This window comes from Leptodactylus fuscus, chromosome 5 (assembly GCF_031893055.1).
Source record: "Leptodactylus fuscus isolate aLepFus1 chromosome 5, aLepFus1.hap2, whole genome shotgun sequence".
NCBI classification, from domain to species: domain Eukaryota; kingdom Metazoa; phylum Chordata; class Amphibia; order Anura; family Leptodactylidae; genus Leptodactylus; species Leptodactylus fuscus.
Window position 1 is genome coordinate 23,730,344 of NC_134269.1, and position 15,653 is coordinate 23,745,996.

The window sequence follows — 15,653 nt, forward strand, 5'->3', positions numbered from 1 at the left end:
TTGCACTTTGTTGTTGCTGAACATTGTCAGAGCATGATTTTATGGTTTCACGTGGTTATTTTTTTTTTACAATTTTTTTGCATGGAATGCAAAAAAAAATGTATTCATTTCATTTCTGACTATATGCTTTTTTTTTTTTTAAAAAAAAATTCTAATGCATGTGAAAACCTATTCAGATTCAGTGTGTCATAGCATGTGCATATAAATAGACAGCCATTTGGTAGGTTACACCTTTTACATGGGCAGATTTCCCTACTATTAGGCTGCATTCACACGGAGTAAACGCTGGCGTTTTTTGTGTGTTTTTTGCACATAGCGCCGCGTTTACGCCGCGTAGCGTCGCGTTAACGCCGCGTATACGCCGCGTTAACGCCGGGCAACGCCACCGCTAAATAGCGCGGCGTTAACGCGGCGTATACGCGGCGTTAACGCGACGCTACGCGGCGTAAACGCGGCGCTATGTGCAAAAAACACACAAAAAACGCCAGCGTTTACTCCGTGTGAATGCAGCCTTAATGTGCACCGAGATACAATATAACATTCCAACTGGTGGTTGTTAACTGGCATTTGCTGTTCATTGTTACGCTAGGTCACGCTATTGCTGGGCTCTTTGTTGTTCAGGTCCAAATGATTGAGGGCCAACAATGGTTACACACAGATATTATGTCTATGGGTCCACCGATTCAAAACTGGAAGCGACACACAAAAAAGTAAACCATGGAGGACTTTTAGCTCCGTTGATTATTGGTGGTCTATGTGACTGTCTTTAATGGAGGCACCAACGCATATATAAATCCAGCCTTAGCGTGGTGGTGAGTGACCTCTACCCCACTGTACCAGTCGGTCACTGTTATTATTATATCTACCTGTATATTTTGTGTATTGTATGTAACCCCCAAATGTAAAGCACCATGGAATTAATGGTGTTATATAATAGTTATTATGATTGTTTGACGTTTGACCCATACAACTTGCATTTGTTGGAAGGAATTTCCCTGATCACATGACAAGACATGCTGCCAACCAACGAGCATTTTTATGCCCACTTAAATAATCGGATCACATAAAAAATGAACGGTCATTTGTGAGATTATTAGGGTCACGTTTACCCCTGTAAGTTCTTTAGGTAAGTCATAACAGGTGCTATATTAGGAAAGCCCTGGAGCAATTGTTAGGTCCATGGCTGTCACTATTAAATGGACATCGTGATAATTGGAGTGACAAAGGAGAACGTCAGGGTATCCAATACCTAAGATCAGTTTTTATTGATCTTGACGCTTTCTGGTGACAGCTGTTAACCACAGACACCACCACCCATGTGATCATAGTGCCACAATTTCATGACATTGAATGTTAAAGAGAACTCTTCGCCGCCTCTTTGCATCATTTCATACACGCCTTGCCGCTCATTCTGGCACAGTTGGAATTTTTTCTGTAGCCCACACCATTCCTGAGCAATCACTTCAGTTAGGTTCAGCACCTGGTATGCTGACTAGGCATTCTACTCTCGGTAGGTGGTCTCAGACTCTATGGACCTCTTACCTGACAGTAGAGAGTCCAGTTAGCATATTGGGTGCTGAAACTAAGAGGATGGCATTCATATTCAATGTCTTCCAGTGGAAGGTATGTTATAGTCATAGGAAGGGGGATTTTGCTAAGCGGGTAAATGATTTGTATTCAGAAATTAGGAAGTACAAAAAAATAAACTAAATTTTTGATGACTAAATGGGACTTTTTGGATCAAGAATTACCATATATAATGTTTTTCAATGCTGCTCTGGTCATATTAAAAAATATTTTTAGATTTATATCTTGGGTATATTGGATAGATCTATGTAATTGTAAAATCCAGCACAACCCACAAGAAACAAGAAACCTTGAGTATCAAGAATCCAGTGTTTTTTTTCTGTATGGAGAAGTCATGATTTGAGGAGGCCACTTCTTTTAGGTATAGCTTTCTGAATTCATTTTCTATATGGCTCCTTTTTGGGCTGATAGGAACCAAAAGTATATACTGAATGTGTTACCCAAAGGAGGAAGCAACCTCAGAATTTTTCTGCACGAATGACTAACCTTCCATTTTACATATAGGACGTAAGGTCGAAGTATATTACTCAACCAAAACCAGCAAATTTCTCAATGACTTCTATAGTCATGAGGCCATATAAAAAAATTAGTTTCTTAGAGAAGCCCCAACCCTTCCTGCAAACTCCAAGATTACACTAACACCAATGTCTACATGATACATGGAATTCTCGTCATAAACAATATGTCATGCAGGGGCGTAACAACCGAGGTGGCAACAGTAGTTGCTGCCACTGGGCCTGGGACATTAGGGGGCCCGGGGGGCAGCCGCTACCACTGTGTTTTTTGTTTTTACCAGCAGGTAACAGGCCCTATTTACTTACCGATCCTGGCTCCTGATCATGGCCGCCTGCACCTACCTTTCTGCAGAGGCCGCTCTGAGCAGGAGCCGGGATCAGTAAGTAAGGCCGCGGGCCTGCAAACCCCACAAACACTATTATTATACTCGGCGGGGTCTTTTCAGACCCCTGAGTATATTGATCGGAGGGGTAGGAGAAGTGAGGGAACATAAAAAAACATTGTTACTTACCTGTCCTATGCTCTCGCAGGCTTTGGGCCTACTTGGTGATGTCACAAACATCACGTGGGTCAGGTCAGCATCATTATGCGTCGTGATGATGGCCTGAGCCCGTTCTTGATTATGGCCGGCATCATCTGGGAGTGCTCCGGAGCCAGGGAGAGGTAAGTAACATTGTTTTTTTATGTTTGTATCCTCCTCTGGGTCTCCAATTATTATACTCTGGGGTCTATGGCATAGTGGCCCCTGCACACAGTATTATGCCCCATAGTGGCCCCTGCACACAGTATTATGCCCCATAGTGGACCACCCATGAACAATTATTATACTCTCAGGTCTTTTCAGTTTCTGAGTATATAATTTTCTATTCTGTTTTCTGTACATTATTATAGGGCGGCCATCTTGCCTTAGCTTCTGCTCTGCTCTACTAACAGCAATTAGTGATATGCTTTATAGGATAGTCTTAGCCATAGGCAACAATAGACTGTATCCGATCCATTAAGGTAAATAGGAGAGGTTTTTTTTGGATACACTCTGTGCAGGGATGGGGAATAGATAAGCTGTAACATGATGCAATGATGGGTGTTATATGGCAATAAGTATAGAGCTGTTATTTTCCATTGTGATGCTTATACAGGTGTTATCTTCCATTGTGATGCTTATACAGGTGTTATCTTCCATTGTGATGCTTATACAGGTGTTATCTTCCATTGTGATGCTTAGAATGGTGTTATCTTCTATTGTTATACTATCTGTCTTCCCTGTGATGTCAATGAGGAGACTATGAAATGAAATGAAAACCCCCTACAGAATTAGCAAGTGTGAGTCTGTGAGTCTACTATTAGGCTTAGTGACCAAAGTAATAAATATAGTCCTTTACAAAGTACAGATCTTCACAGTCTTCTTCTTCTCTTATAGCTTTCTGGCTAGTAGGGCATCCCAGTTAGGAGACCACCTCTATACTGCCCACCATACCCTCATAATACTAGATGCAGTGCTCTCCATAAATGTATCATGTCTTCTTAATCTACTGTCGCTATAAATAAAGTATGACAATGTAAAATGCAAAATAATATTTTATAATCTAAGCCTTTTACGATACAGAAGACAATGCAGCATTGTTCTCAGTCACAGAATCTCTCGCAATAATCCAGAAATACCGCAGACCAGGAAACACATTTGCAAGAACTAAATGTGATCATTTGTCAGCGCTGCTCTCGATAAACCCAGAATATTTGCCGTGTGTACAGTAACTAATTCTACAATGTATTTTTGTGACCACCTCTAAACTGTTTGTGGTCATAATCCGGTATGCGTAGAAATTTATGGCCGTACTGTATTTCCAAATGCTTCTAAAACGGTCTCTAGCGTCACATTTCTATGATGCTTTTGGGACAATAAAGGAACTTTTTTCACACGATGATTTTGTATACATGAGTCTTTGTTGTTATCCTTATACTTTTTTTGGGTAGCATTAGGGGATCTCCTGTACTAGGACTCTATTCACACAAACGATAACAATATTAACGGCCGGAGCATGGCCACATCAAGATCAATTGATCTCAATTGTTCTATTCACGTGGCCGACTGTCAACAAATGACATGTTCTATTTTTGCTTGTTTTCACCGTTCCGTCAATACACTCAAGTCACCCCACAGAGTGTGGGCCCTGTACCCGCCCACACTCTCCTAAGCCACAAGCCCCGCCTTCCTAGCTCTTTAAACACTAACCTGGGAGGCGGCGGCAGCGAGGCGAGAAGAGCAGTGTGGAGCGGCAGCGAGGCGAAGAAGAACACCGGGACCGGAGCAGCCATCTCTGGAGGTAAGTAGCTACTAGAGATGTTAGTTTAGTCTCCCATTAGAATGAATGGAGGCAGCCGGCGCGCAGGGGGTTAAGGCTGTGTGCCGGCTGCTTCCATTCATTCCTATGGATCTGCAGTGGAGCCTTCACGCTGAATATACACTATATACTCAGTGTGAAGGCTAAGCAAAGCATTGTGGGAAATAGTACCGATCTCGATCCCACCTAAAAAGATTGTGTTCGGGATTCCGATCGCGATCGTGAATTTTTCTCGATCGCCGATCAGAATCCGTTTTTTTCCAAACATGATCGCTTAACCCTAGTGTTACTCCATTCTCCGTCGGTTCTTATCTCTATGTCTAAGGAGGAGAGCAGTATGGCATGGCCAAAGGATTATCTAATGGCTTTTCACTCACTGCTTTCAGTCTGAGAAGCAGAAGGAAAGGCTATGTCCAGCCTAAATGATATCCCAACTTCTTTCAATGAGGATACAGCAGAAGCTGTACTGTATTCTACTGAGCAGTTATGGCTGATAGAGCCTCACTAGAATGACATACATATGAAATATGTAACTCTGCTCAAGATTCAGTAAATTGTCGGAAACCTGGCGGACCCCATCATTGTCTATGTGGTCCCCGACTCAAAGGATGGAAACTGAGTGCTAGTGTGAACCCAGCTTTATAAAACTCCAAACAATTTGTGCATACAGTTTTATGCAGACCTGTATGACTACAAACTCTTCCGCAGTCATGTTTTACATCGTTCCCTTTCTGTGTAAGTTAGCAAGAAAAAGGGGATGTAGAAACCTATGACTACAGGGTTTGTAGTCTGCAGTACGGGACTCACGTCCTTAGCTGTTATAGGATTTTTATGCTCAGTACTATTAGTTTCTCCATTTATATGTCAGAGATACTCACCCTTTTGTTATACAGCGGTTTTTGTTTATTCTAAGTTGCTTCCTTAGAAGACTCTTATCATATTTACAAGGAAATGGTGACATCATTGCGGTTGCGGTTCTAGAGCTGAATACACGACTGTCTACAATATAATACATGTACTAGCTATAAATGAAGGCGTCTACTCTCTACAAGTGATTCTTGGCTGTGATCATAGATAGACCCCCACCAAAAGAGCATCATAAAACGCACTTTTCTCTGCTTGTCTGCCTTCTCTTTAAAGGGGCTTCTTAAGATTATAAAAATAGGTACCACCTCATTTGGGTTGTGTCTGCTATTACAGTTCAGCTACATTCACATGAATGAACAGGAGCTGCAATACCACCAGCAGCCTATGGAAAAGAGTGGCGCTGTTTATGTATAAGCAGATCACTGTGAAATGGGACACCTGCATTTGAGACCAACTAGAATAAAGCAAATTACCATTGTACCAGACATAGGGACCGCCTCCCCTATTCAAGGATTACCTATTCAGTGATGGGATTTTTTGGCTATGGCTGTAACGTTTCTTGGAAAAGTGAGATTTGGACATTGCCTCATTTGTCTGCAATTTTAATTTAGGTCAAGAACAGACACTGCAGCTATATAAATACTTTACCATCCACAGGGGAGATGGTCTGCTAGTAAATGGCATTGGCATAGAACAACTCCAAAAATGGCATAAACATCTTTATAGCTGTCGTTCCAGTCTGTATGGGACTGAACGATGATGCAAAGGGTTAAAATGTCGCTGAAATGAACATGTCATCAACTTCCCGAGAAACCTGGACATTTAGCATCTTATTACTTGGAAAGCCCCGCACCATGTTTGCTGTTTTCAATTTATAGTATAAAACCTTATAAATTTTGTTCTGGGAATTGATGTTTAGCGAAATAGCCGACGTAGAGTTAGTGTGGGCCAATGTATTGTGGTATCAGTGCTGCCAACTAGTGGCTGGTTTCTTTCTTACTACTTTCCGAACATATAGTAGGGGTCCTTGCACAAGAAATTGTCCCATGATGAGACGCAGTATAATGGTATGGACTACAATAGTCATTTGTGTCTTCCAGAGATGTCAGTCCAGGGAATTCCCTTCACATGGTGTTACCCAAGCAGGGCGTGGTGATAAAATGAGAAATGCCTCGAAATATATTCAGATCTCCTTACATTATATCAGGCCCCAAACCAAAACCTTTAAATATTTAGATCCCTATATTATCATACCCAAACCTGAAACTTAAATATATTCAGACCCAGCCCCTATATTAATATCAGTCCACAGACCATACCGCCTAAATATATTCAGACCCCACTCCACATCCTTAACTATAATAGGTGAACAGATTTGACCCCCTAAATATATGCAGACCATCCAAATTAGTATCGGCCTCCCAGACCAGACCCTTATAATAATAGGTATAGTCAGACCCCAATTGAGACGCTATAATAAAATAAGTTCACAGAATAGATCCCCTAAGTCTAAGCGATACTCATACCCCCAGGGCCTCTAAATTGATATTGGCCTCTCATACAAGACCCCTATATTAATATCGGTCCACAGACTAGACCTCAGCGCAGCACCTCCCATGAGGTGACCTGAAGCAATGTCAGGCGCTATGTCAGGGCCCCGGGGAGGGCGGCATTTTTGCTTACCTAAGCCAGTCCAGCACAAGCTGTCCTGGACTGGCTTAGCATCCCCGTCACTGAGCGGTGGATTGGGGAGGCCACTGAAGCAGCGCTACTCTAGCGGCCTCCCCTCCCGCTCAGGCAGAGAACAGGTCCTCTCCGTGCCTGCTCTCTGCCTGCTAACGCCACTCCGCCACGCCCCCTTCGCTCCACCCCACCCCCCTTCGCTCCGCTCCTTCCGCTCCGCCCCCTCCCGGGCAGGGGGGGGGGGCTTTCTGTCGTCCGCCTCGGGCGGTGAAGTCCACAGAATAGACCCTCTAAGTATTGTTCGAACCCAAACCCCCATTATTAATATTAGTCTCCCAAACCCCTATATTAATATCAGCCTCCCAGAACCCTATATTAATATCAGTCCACCAACCCTACCACCGAAATATATTCAGACTCAAGATGATAAAATACATCCAGAGACTAGACCCTCTAAAGATATTCAGATCCCATACCCCTGATATTAATATAAGTCCACTCTGACAATAGGGCACGCTAGGACTTGGTGGACCTCTTGGCCCCCATTGGTTTTGGATTCATTGTCTATGGAGTGAGCAGGACTAATAGAATGACTAGAATGGGATAGTCTAAACTTGGCCACCGTTCCTCCACCACTCCCATTCCCCTGCTTCTTGGTTCCCTGCTGGGCCTCCGTACTCCATGTTTTAGTGATGATGTCTACTCTCGACATGGAGATGTAACCATAGAAGCCAGTCATATGTTGGTCAATGTTGGAACATCAAGTTCAGAGACTTATTAGAGAATTGGAAGTTTTACAAGCAACACAATGGGGAAACTGTTTTTTGTCAATTATAAGCCATTTTCAAAAATTTTACAAATCAACGCCTTTAATTAAAGGTAATTGTTTCACGGTCCTTTCTACTTCCTTGCAATAATGAAGCCATGTCTGTGTAGCTTGATGAATGTCCCGGTTATCATATTGTGTAATGCTTGTGTAAACACTGAATCATAAATATGTCATCGTTACTGTGCCGGGGTGATTAATTCTCTTAGGAAATTGTATGTTTATAGGAATTATGAGAGGAGATAGAGGTGAAGAATTACAAGTTCATCTTGGTTCAACTGATAAGGAATTAATGAGCTCCGAGGGACAGATGGAGCTGGAATAATATTTCCTTTTGAGTTGCCATACTCTTTAGGGTTTTTCCATTCCTTCCAAGACATTGGATCTTGTCACGAGGCTCCTTTTAAATTTTGTTGCTCTAGCGTCCACTCCTTATAGACTTGTAGCAAAACTGAGCAGATAAGGTAAAGTAGAAATTACTTGAAGAACATAGTTGAAGACGTATAACACATAGGCCTTCTTCAGTGGCATAACTAGGGATGGCAGGGCTCCAAGGTGAACATTTGACGTGTCTCTACCCCCCCCCCCCTTCCCGAGACGCATAAGGACGCAAGCCCTGGCCCACATTGCTTCTGGGATGTCACCAAGTAGGCCTGAAACCTTACAGAGCCAGGAGAGGTAGGTAACAGTGTTTTTATGTTCCCTCACCTCTCCTAGCCCTCCAATCATTATACTCGGGGGTCTGAGTATAACGATAGCAGTGTTTGTGGGGTTCAAGGGCTAAAGTCCCTGATCAAAGCTGCCTCCACAGAACGGGAAGCACCGGCTGCCGTGAGCAGGAGCAAGGATCGGTATGTAACTAGGGCCTGTTACCTGATGAAGTTACTTCAGCAGGTAACAGCCTATTAAAAAACAATATCAGGGGCCCGCCGGGCCTCCTAATGTCCCGGGCCCTGTGGCAGCCGCTACCACTGCTACCCCCCTGATACCCCCATGGCCTTCTTGATTCAACAACAACAAGCTAAAAGGTCTTCTGGAAATGGACCACACCCACTTGTAGAATGATGGGTCATACTACATACTCTAAGGGTAGGTTCGCACAGGGTTTTTTTGATCGGAACCTGAGGCGGAGGCCAATCCAAAGACCAGGTAGCCACGACTGAAAGCCGATGCACTAATGGACCTAGTCCGGAGGAAGGTGTGTCTTCAGGCCGAATTGCGAGGCGAAACGGCCTGAAGAATGAGCATCTCGCTTCTTTTTTCCTGAGCGTCTCCTATTGATTTCAATGGAAGCTGTCTTTTTGGTCAGGATTTTGAGGTGGATACAGCCTCAAAATCCTGACCAAAAATCTCCATATGAACTTACTCTAATAGATAATAAAGACAATAAACTCCGACTTCGGAGCCATCTTGTTGCTACATTCTTATCTTTAGGTTGCTTGTAGAGACTGGAAGACTTCCTGAACCTTTCCCCGAACATAAAACACTTCATCAGACTGGTCATTACAAAGTTACCTTAAAAAAACTAATGTCATAACTCAATCTTATTTCTACTGAAGTAAAATTGCGAGATACCGTAGATCCTATATAGTGATGTAACTGAGGGATATGGCTACAGAAATAAAATTGTCCAACACTTCCCCCTTTATTCAGTCATCAGATTTAGACACCCAAAAGTGAACTCAGACCTTATGCTTAGATATATCTGATGGTTCTTCTTCATTGCACTTGTCGGGGGAAACACCCCTGGGAGCACATGCTGTCGGTTCCAAATTAAAAATAAAATGATTGCCCGCATGGGGAGAACACAAAGCCACACATACTCAGATGTATATCTAAATGTTCTGACATTTATTACATTACACTGTACATGTTACTTAGCTTTTATAGAGGAATAATGGCTGTATGCTAATTTAGGCGTAACAAACTACATCACATAGAAACATGAATTGGTCAGAGTACAAAATGGGCGTTTACAAATGATAAATACGTGTATAAGCAATACATGAGTTAACACATGGTTGTCCGTGTAATTCATTTTAGTTCTAATCTTGCTAGCACAGTGTTCTAAGATGGACGGTATGTCCTTGATCCTTAGAACTAGTTTAGACTATTCTCATATCTAATGGACATTCTGTGTCTTGTTAAGGAACGTGAGAAACTGAGTAATAGTTATGAAAAACTCAGAAATATTGCAACCTTTTCCCTAAATGTGATAAGAAAGCACAATTGTAAGTCTCTCATAGTAGCTGCGTGAGAGAGGACATGACATTTGTGAGAGCAATATGGAATATACGCAGACAAGATGGCGGAATGCTAGTCTCTCTCTTTACACAGGTATTTGTCCCCTCACACACTCTTCGGTGAAGGTTATCCAGTCCTCTCAGTCATTGACCACCGCACATGGCTCATAAGAGGATGCACCCAAATGAGGGGAGGGATAGGTTTATTTTGTGCTTGGTATAGGATCAGTGACTGCCAAAGGGGAAGAATGTAGACATCTTTACCTCTGGCCCTGTGACCTTCCAGGGATGTGTCAGCTTGCTTCCTAGGTGGAATGACCAATATGAGTGTCCATACTTGCAAAATAGGTGGAAAACTACAGGAGAACGGAAGGTCTGGCCTTTTTATATAAGGAAACTTTTGGGCTAATTTACATTCTTGTACACCTTGTCCATGGGAATATAAAAATGACAAGATGGCCCTGACGGGCTCAGACTGAGGTCAAGCTGTGGTGGGTCAATGTTTGTAAGGGGCCTTCAAGATTTAGGAGATCACACTAAGGTTGGTGTAAGAAGCTTCAAGGTGCATACAAGACTCTTGAAATGTTTTTTTTTTTTTTTTTTTTTTGGGGGGAGGAGGTTATTGTTTTTTTTACTATTCCCTACATGCTATGCAAATGTTTTAGGCAGGCGTGAAAAAATGCTGCAAAGTAAGAACGCTTTCAGAATAGAAGTATGAGTTTTTTTTTTTGTCAATTAATAAAATGAAGTAAATGAGGAAAAGTGAAAAAATCCCATCAATATTTGGTGCAACCTTTGCCCTTTGGAGGAGGAGTCTTGGAAGTGATGATATGGTCCCCACAGGCTCTTCTATATACTACATACAGTATACAATTTCATGCTAAAAATCTAATTTATTTTTAATGTGTTGCAGATTATAGACAATCCATAAAGAGAATATGAAGAAAAGCATCATCTTGTGGTGTGTGACCTGTTGTCTTCTTTCTGCATTTCAAGGAAATGAAGGTTTGAATTCTTCTGTATTCTTCATTCTTACAAGACGAAAGCTTCTTATGAACAAAATGTGGCTGCTTACATAATCTATTGCTACTGTGTAGATGATATCTGTGAGCTGGCGGTCTGTCACAATCTCTTGTAGAAGCAGGAAAACACTTGCAGACAAGTGCGTCTGATAAAAAGAATATTTACTTGTATGCCAATATAAAAAATGTCTTCAAAAGTTTCAAAAATTATGGCCAATGTTCAAAGTTTCTAAAACTACCACCAATTACCAACAAAACTGAAATGGCCCTTACTTTGACTTTGGCTGAAATTTACACACTCGAAGAAATGGAGACCCTGTGGCTATTTTATACATTCATTACTTTAGATGGATGAACCAATTTGTACCAAGCCAAGTTCATCCCGAATATTCCAAATTGTTTGTTTTTTACAAAAAAGGAGTCTAGTTTCCTAGGTGACCTAAGAGTATTCTACACTATGTTTTATAGAGAGGTTCCTAGGAGCCCTGACAGTGTTCTACACTATGTTTTATAGATAGGTTCCTAGGAGCCCTCACAGTGTTCTACACTATGTTTTATAGATAGGTTCCTAGGAGCCCTGACAGTGTCATACACTATGTTTTATAGATAGTTTCCTAGGAGCCCTGACAGTGTCATACACTATGTTTTATAGATAGGTTCTTAGGAGCCCTGACAGTGTTCTACACTATATTTTATAGATAGGTTCCTATGAGCCCTGACAGTATTCTACACTATGTTTTATAGATAGGTTCCTAGGAGTCCTGACAGTGTTCTACACTATGTTTTATAGATAGGTTCCTAGGAGCCCTGACAGTATTCTGCACTATGTTTCATAGATAGGTTCCTAGGGGTCCTGATAGTGTTCTACACTATGTTTTATAGATAGGTTCCTAGGAGCCCTGACAGTGTCATACACTATGTTTTATAGATAGGTTCTTAGGAGCCCTGACAGTGTTCTACACTATATTTTATAGAGAGGTTCCTATGAGCCCTGACAGTATTCTACACTATGTTTTATAGATAGGTTCCTAGGAGTCCTGACAGTGTTCTACACTATGTTTTATAGATAGGTTCCTAGGAGCCCTGACAGTGTTCTACACTATGTTTTATAGATAGGTTCCTAGGAGCCCTGACAGTATTCTGCACTATGTTTCATAGATAGGTTCCTAGGAGCCCTGACAGTGTTCTACACTATGTTTTATAGATAGGTTCCTAGGAGTCCTGACAGTGTTCTACACTATGTTTTATAGATAGGTTCCTAGGAGTCCTGACAGTGTTCTACACTATGTTTTATAGGTAGGTTCCTAGGAGCCCTGACATTGTTCTTTTTTAAATCAGATAATTTTTATTAACAAATTTTTCTTAACATAAAATCAAACAATCGACAAAACAACAGCAACACAATAACAATTCAAAGTAAATATGGAGACACAATCCGACACATAAAGAGGGAGGGGGGGAAGTCCATTAGGACCCCCCGCTAAATCTCCCAAACCTCCTTTGATTTCCATGTAAAGAATAGCATTCAGGGGATCAAGGAAACAGAGAAAGTTGAAGTGAGAGATCTGTTCCTAATCAGAGACGGGGAGGGAAGGCCAGGTGTGTCCAACCATGCTCCCCAAATTTTTTCAAATTTAGTTTGGGCCTTTCTCTGTATATATACTCCCCTCTCCAGCCTAATAGTATTATTAACTCTAGATATCAATTCCACTAGAGAAGGAGAACTCGAATCCAACCAATGATAATGAATCAATTTTCTTGCCTGGTATAAAACCCTGGACAACCCTATAAAATCCGGGCTCTCCGTGTCCACACCCTCCCCCAAAAGACCTAGGAGGCAAACTAATGGTGATTGCAGAAGTGCAATAGAATACACCCGGCCAAGCAAGGACAGTACCTGACTCCAGTAATTGGCTAACTCCCGACATTCCCACATCATATGCAGGAGATGTGAGGGTTCCATACTACAGCGGGGGCATTTGGCATCAGAACGGATATGCATACGAACAGTCTCTGTGGAGTCCTATAGACCCTATGCAAGAGATGAATATGAGACAGTCTCTGTGCTTCACTAGGGGACAGTGTTGGGGTTAGGGCTAACACATCTCGCCAGGTTTCCTCATCCACCGCACCAACATCCCCCTCCCACCTTTCCCTAGTCTTGTCCGGGAAATCCTCCAAGTATGCCATTAATAACTGTCGGTACAGTGTAGATATCATTCCCTTAGTAATAGATCCCATAAGAGTATGTTGCAGAGCGGGGTGTAGTCCAACTGTCAGGGGGGTACGTCTAGTCTGAACATGGAAGGCATGACGAAGCTGAAGATACTGATAAAACCACACCTGGCTGGGGTATAGAAAAATCACTCTGAAGGTCTGCAAAGGTCTTAAATATCCCGTTATCTAGGATATGACTAAAGGACAGGATACCCTTATCCCTCCACCCCTCGAAGCCCGTTAGCACAGTAAATTCAATCAAGCGATTATTATGCCAGAGAGGAGTAAATGTAGTAAAGCCACAAGTGACACTGTTCTACACTATGTTTTATAGATAGGTTCCTAGGAGCCCTGACAGTATTCTACACTATGTTATATAGATAGGTTCCTAGGAGCCCTGACAGTATTCTACACTATGTTTTATAGATAGGTTCCTAGGAGCCCTGGCAGTGTTATACACTATGTTTTATAGATAGGTTCCTAGGAGCCCTGGCAGTGTTATACACTATGTTTTATAGATAGGTTCCTAGGAGTCCTGATAGTATTCTACACTATGTTTTATAGTTATGTTCCTAGGGTTCCTTGGAGCCCTAAGAATCTTCTACTGTATATTTTAAGCCATTTTAAGGTGTGGTTTGTGCCAAGCTTGTTCGTTCTGAAACTAATCTTGGACCTAAGCCACATGAACTAGAAACAAAATGAGTCCTGAAAGGTTTACCTAGCTCTATTCATTGCTCAGAAGGTTCCTGTATCATTTCCAATACAGTAGGTTCAATATTTTTTCTTGATAAGATATGTTACAAATTCCTTATAATCTCCTGTACTATTATGCAAAGTATGTTGTAAATTTTGTGACCATTAGAGTGTATATCATGGATGAAACCCTGAGATTAGGGCATTATTAGAAGACTATTCCATTGTACTAGCACGGTATATCGGTAGCTTATTCTACCTGCACATGGCTTAAAAAATGGTGAGTGGAAGGTTCCCATCTCACCGGCATCAATTCTATGAAAAGCAGAACCTGAGAACACAAACCCACAAAGATCTTAGATGAGGATTAGGTGAACGTCGTGAGGATTGATTCTGATAAAATAATAACTCGCTGTACTTCTATACACCCACAAAGAACAAAAACTCAAATATTTTGCTGTGTAAAACCACATCCGAGCACATTCAGAGTCACGATGTACGTTACTCAGCAGCAGCCATGTAAATCACATATGGAGTTTTCTTTTTTACAACGATACAATAGTCCGCTCCTTGGTGTCAGAAATACACAAAATAACAGAGGGACAAAAAGTATAAAGGCAAATTACAAACAACTTTTCTTTAAAGGAACCCATTGGTTGTTGTGCATGGGGCTATAACAGGATCCTGGGGCTGGTCCATGGTCTATCATACACTAGTCTACATGATCTCATCTGGTTTTCAGTGGTCCCTCAGATAGTAAGATGTGGTTACATGGGATAAGAGCAGTTTCATGTCTCATACTGATTGAAGAGATAAATTGAAGCTCGTAGGCTTCAGATTATGTTGGAAATTGACCATGTTTATGTTCCCAAAAATGTTGCGATAAGACATCAAATGAGGGTTCGCTTGTTTGCTAGCTGCTCAGAGAATTTTATTACTTTGGGTACAAGACTGTATGTAAGGTTGAAAGTTGGAAATAACCTCTGGACACCAGGTAATTGGCTACAAAACCAAAAGACCACTAAACCGTAGGACATCACAGGCTAGTAGGTCTCTAAGGCTAGGGTTATATGGCCGAAGAGCATTGTATTGCTATGTGACTTCTTCATTAATGTAGTGAATGGAGTTGCATTGCGACCTCAACTATGACTGCGACTTCAATTAGTGTTTGTTCTTTTTGGGACTATAAGACACAATCCTTGGGGTGACAATTCAACTCCATTCGCTAATATTGATGAAAGAGTCACATAGGAACACAACAATCATTTGGCACATAGCCCTAGCCTTATGGACCTGTCTTCTAGCTCTCAGGCCTTTCAGACCATTTGCTGAACTTTTTGAGATCTATTCACATGGTGTAATGCTGCAATGTTGCGGTGATGTACCTGTGGGGTGGTATGGTCCAGACTCTGGTGACTTAGCCTAGCACCAGTGGCCCTATCAGTTTACTGAGTTCAGGGCCTGCTCCAGGTTTTTATGGGCCCTTGGGCGACAGAGCCTCAGTGGGCCCCCTTGTAAAGGAGGCGGGAAGTCGAGACACTATGCGTCGCAGATGAAGCGAGTGACGTCACGCAGGAGTTTGGTGTCACCAACGCCATACCTCCCAACTTTTAAAGAGTAGAAAGAGGGGTAAAATGTGTGGCGCGCTCTGCGTGCCACA

At 42.0% G+C, this 15,653-nt stretch overlaps 1 protein-coding gene across 1 annotated transcript in view; it reads left to right on the plus strand.

Annotated features, from left to right (window-relative positions):
• Positions 1 to 2,689: 2,689 nt before the first annotated feature.
• Positions 2,690 to 15,653, plus strand: part of LOC142202719 (uncharacterized) — a 31,767-nt gene continuing 18,803 nt past the window's right edge. Inside the window, exons 1-3 of the mRNA XM_075272995.1 lie at positions 2,690 to 2,766; positions 9,968 to 9,971; positions 10,982 to 11,066. Of these exons, the coding sequence (XP_075129096.1) occupies positions 2,690 to 2,766; positions 9,968 to 9,971; positions 10,982 to 11,066 (166 nt within the window). The remainder of the gene's footprint in view (positions 2,767 to 9,967; positions 9,972 to 10,981; positions 11,067 to 15,653) is intronic.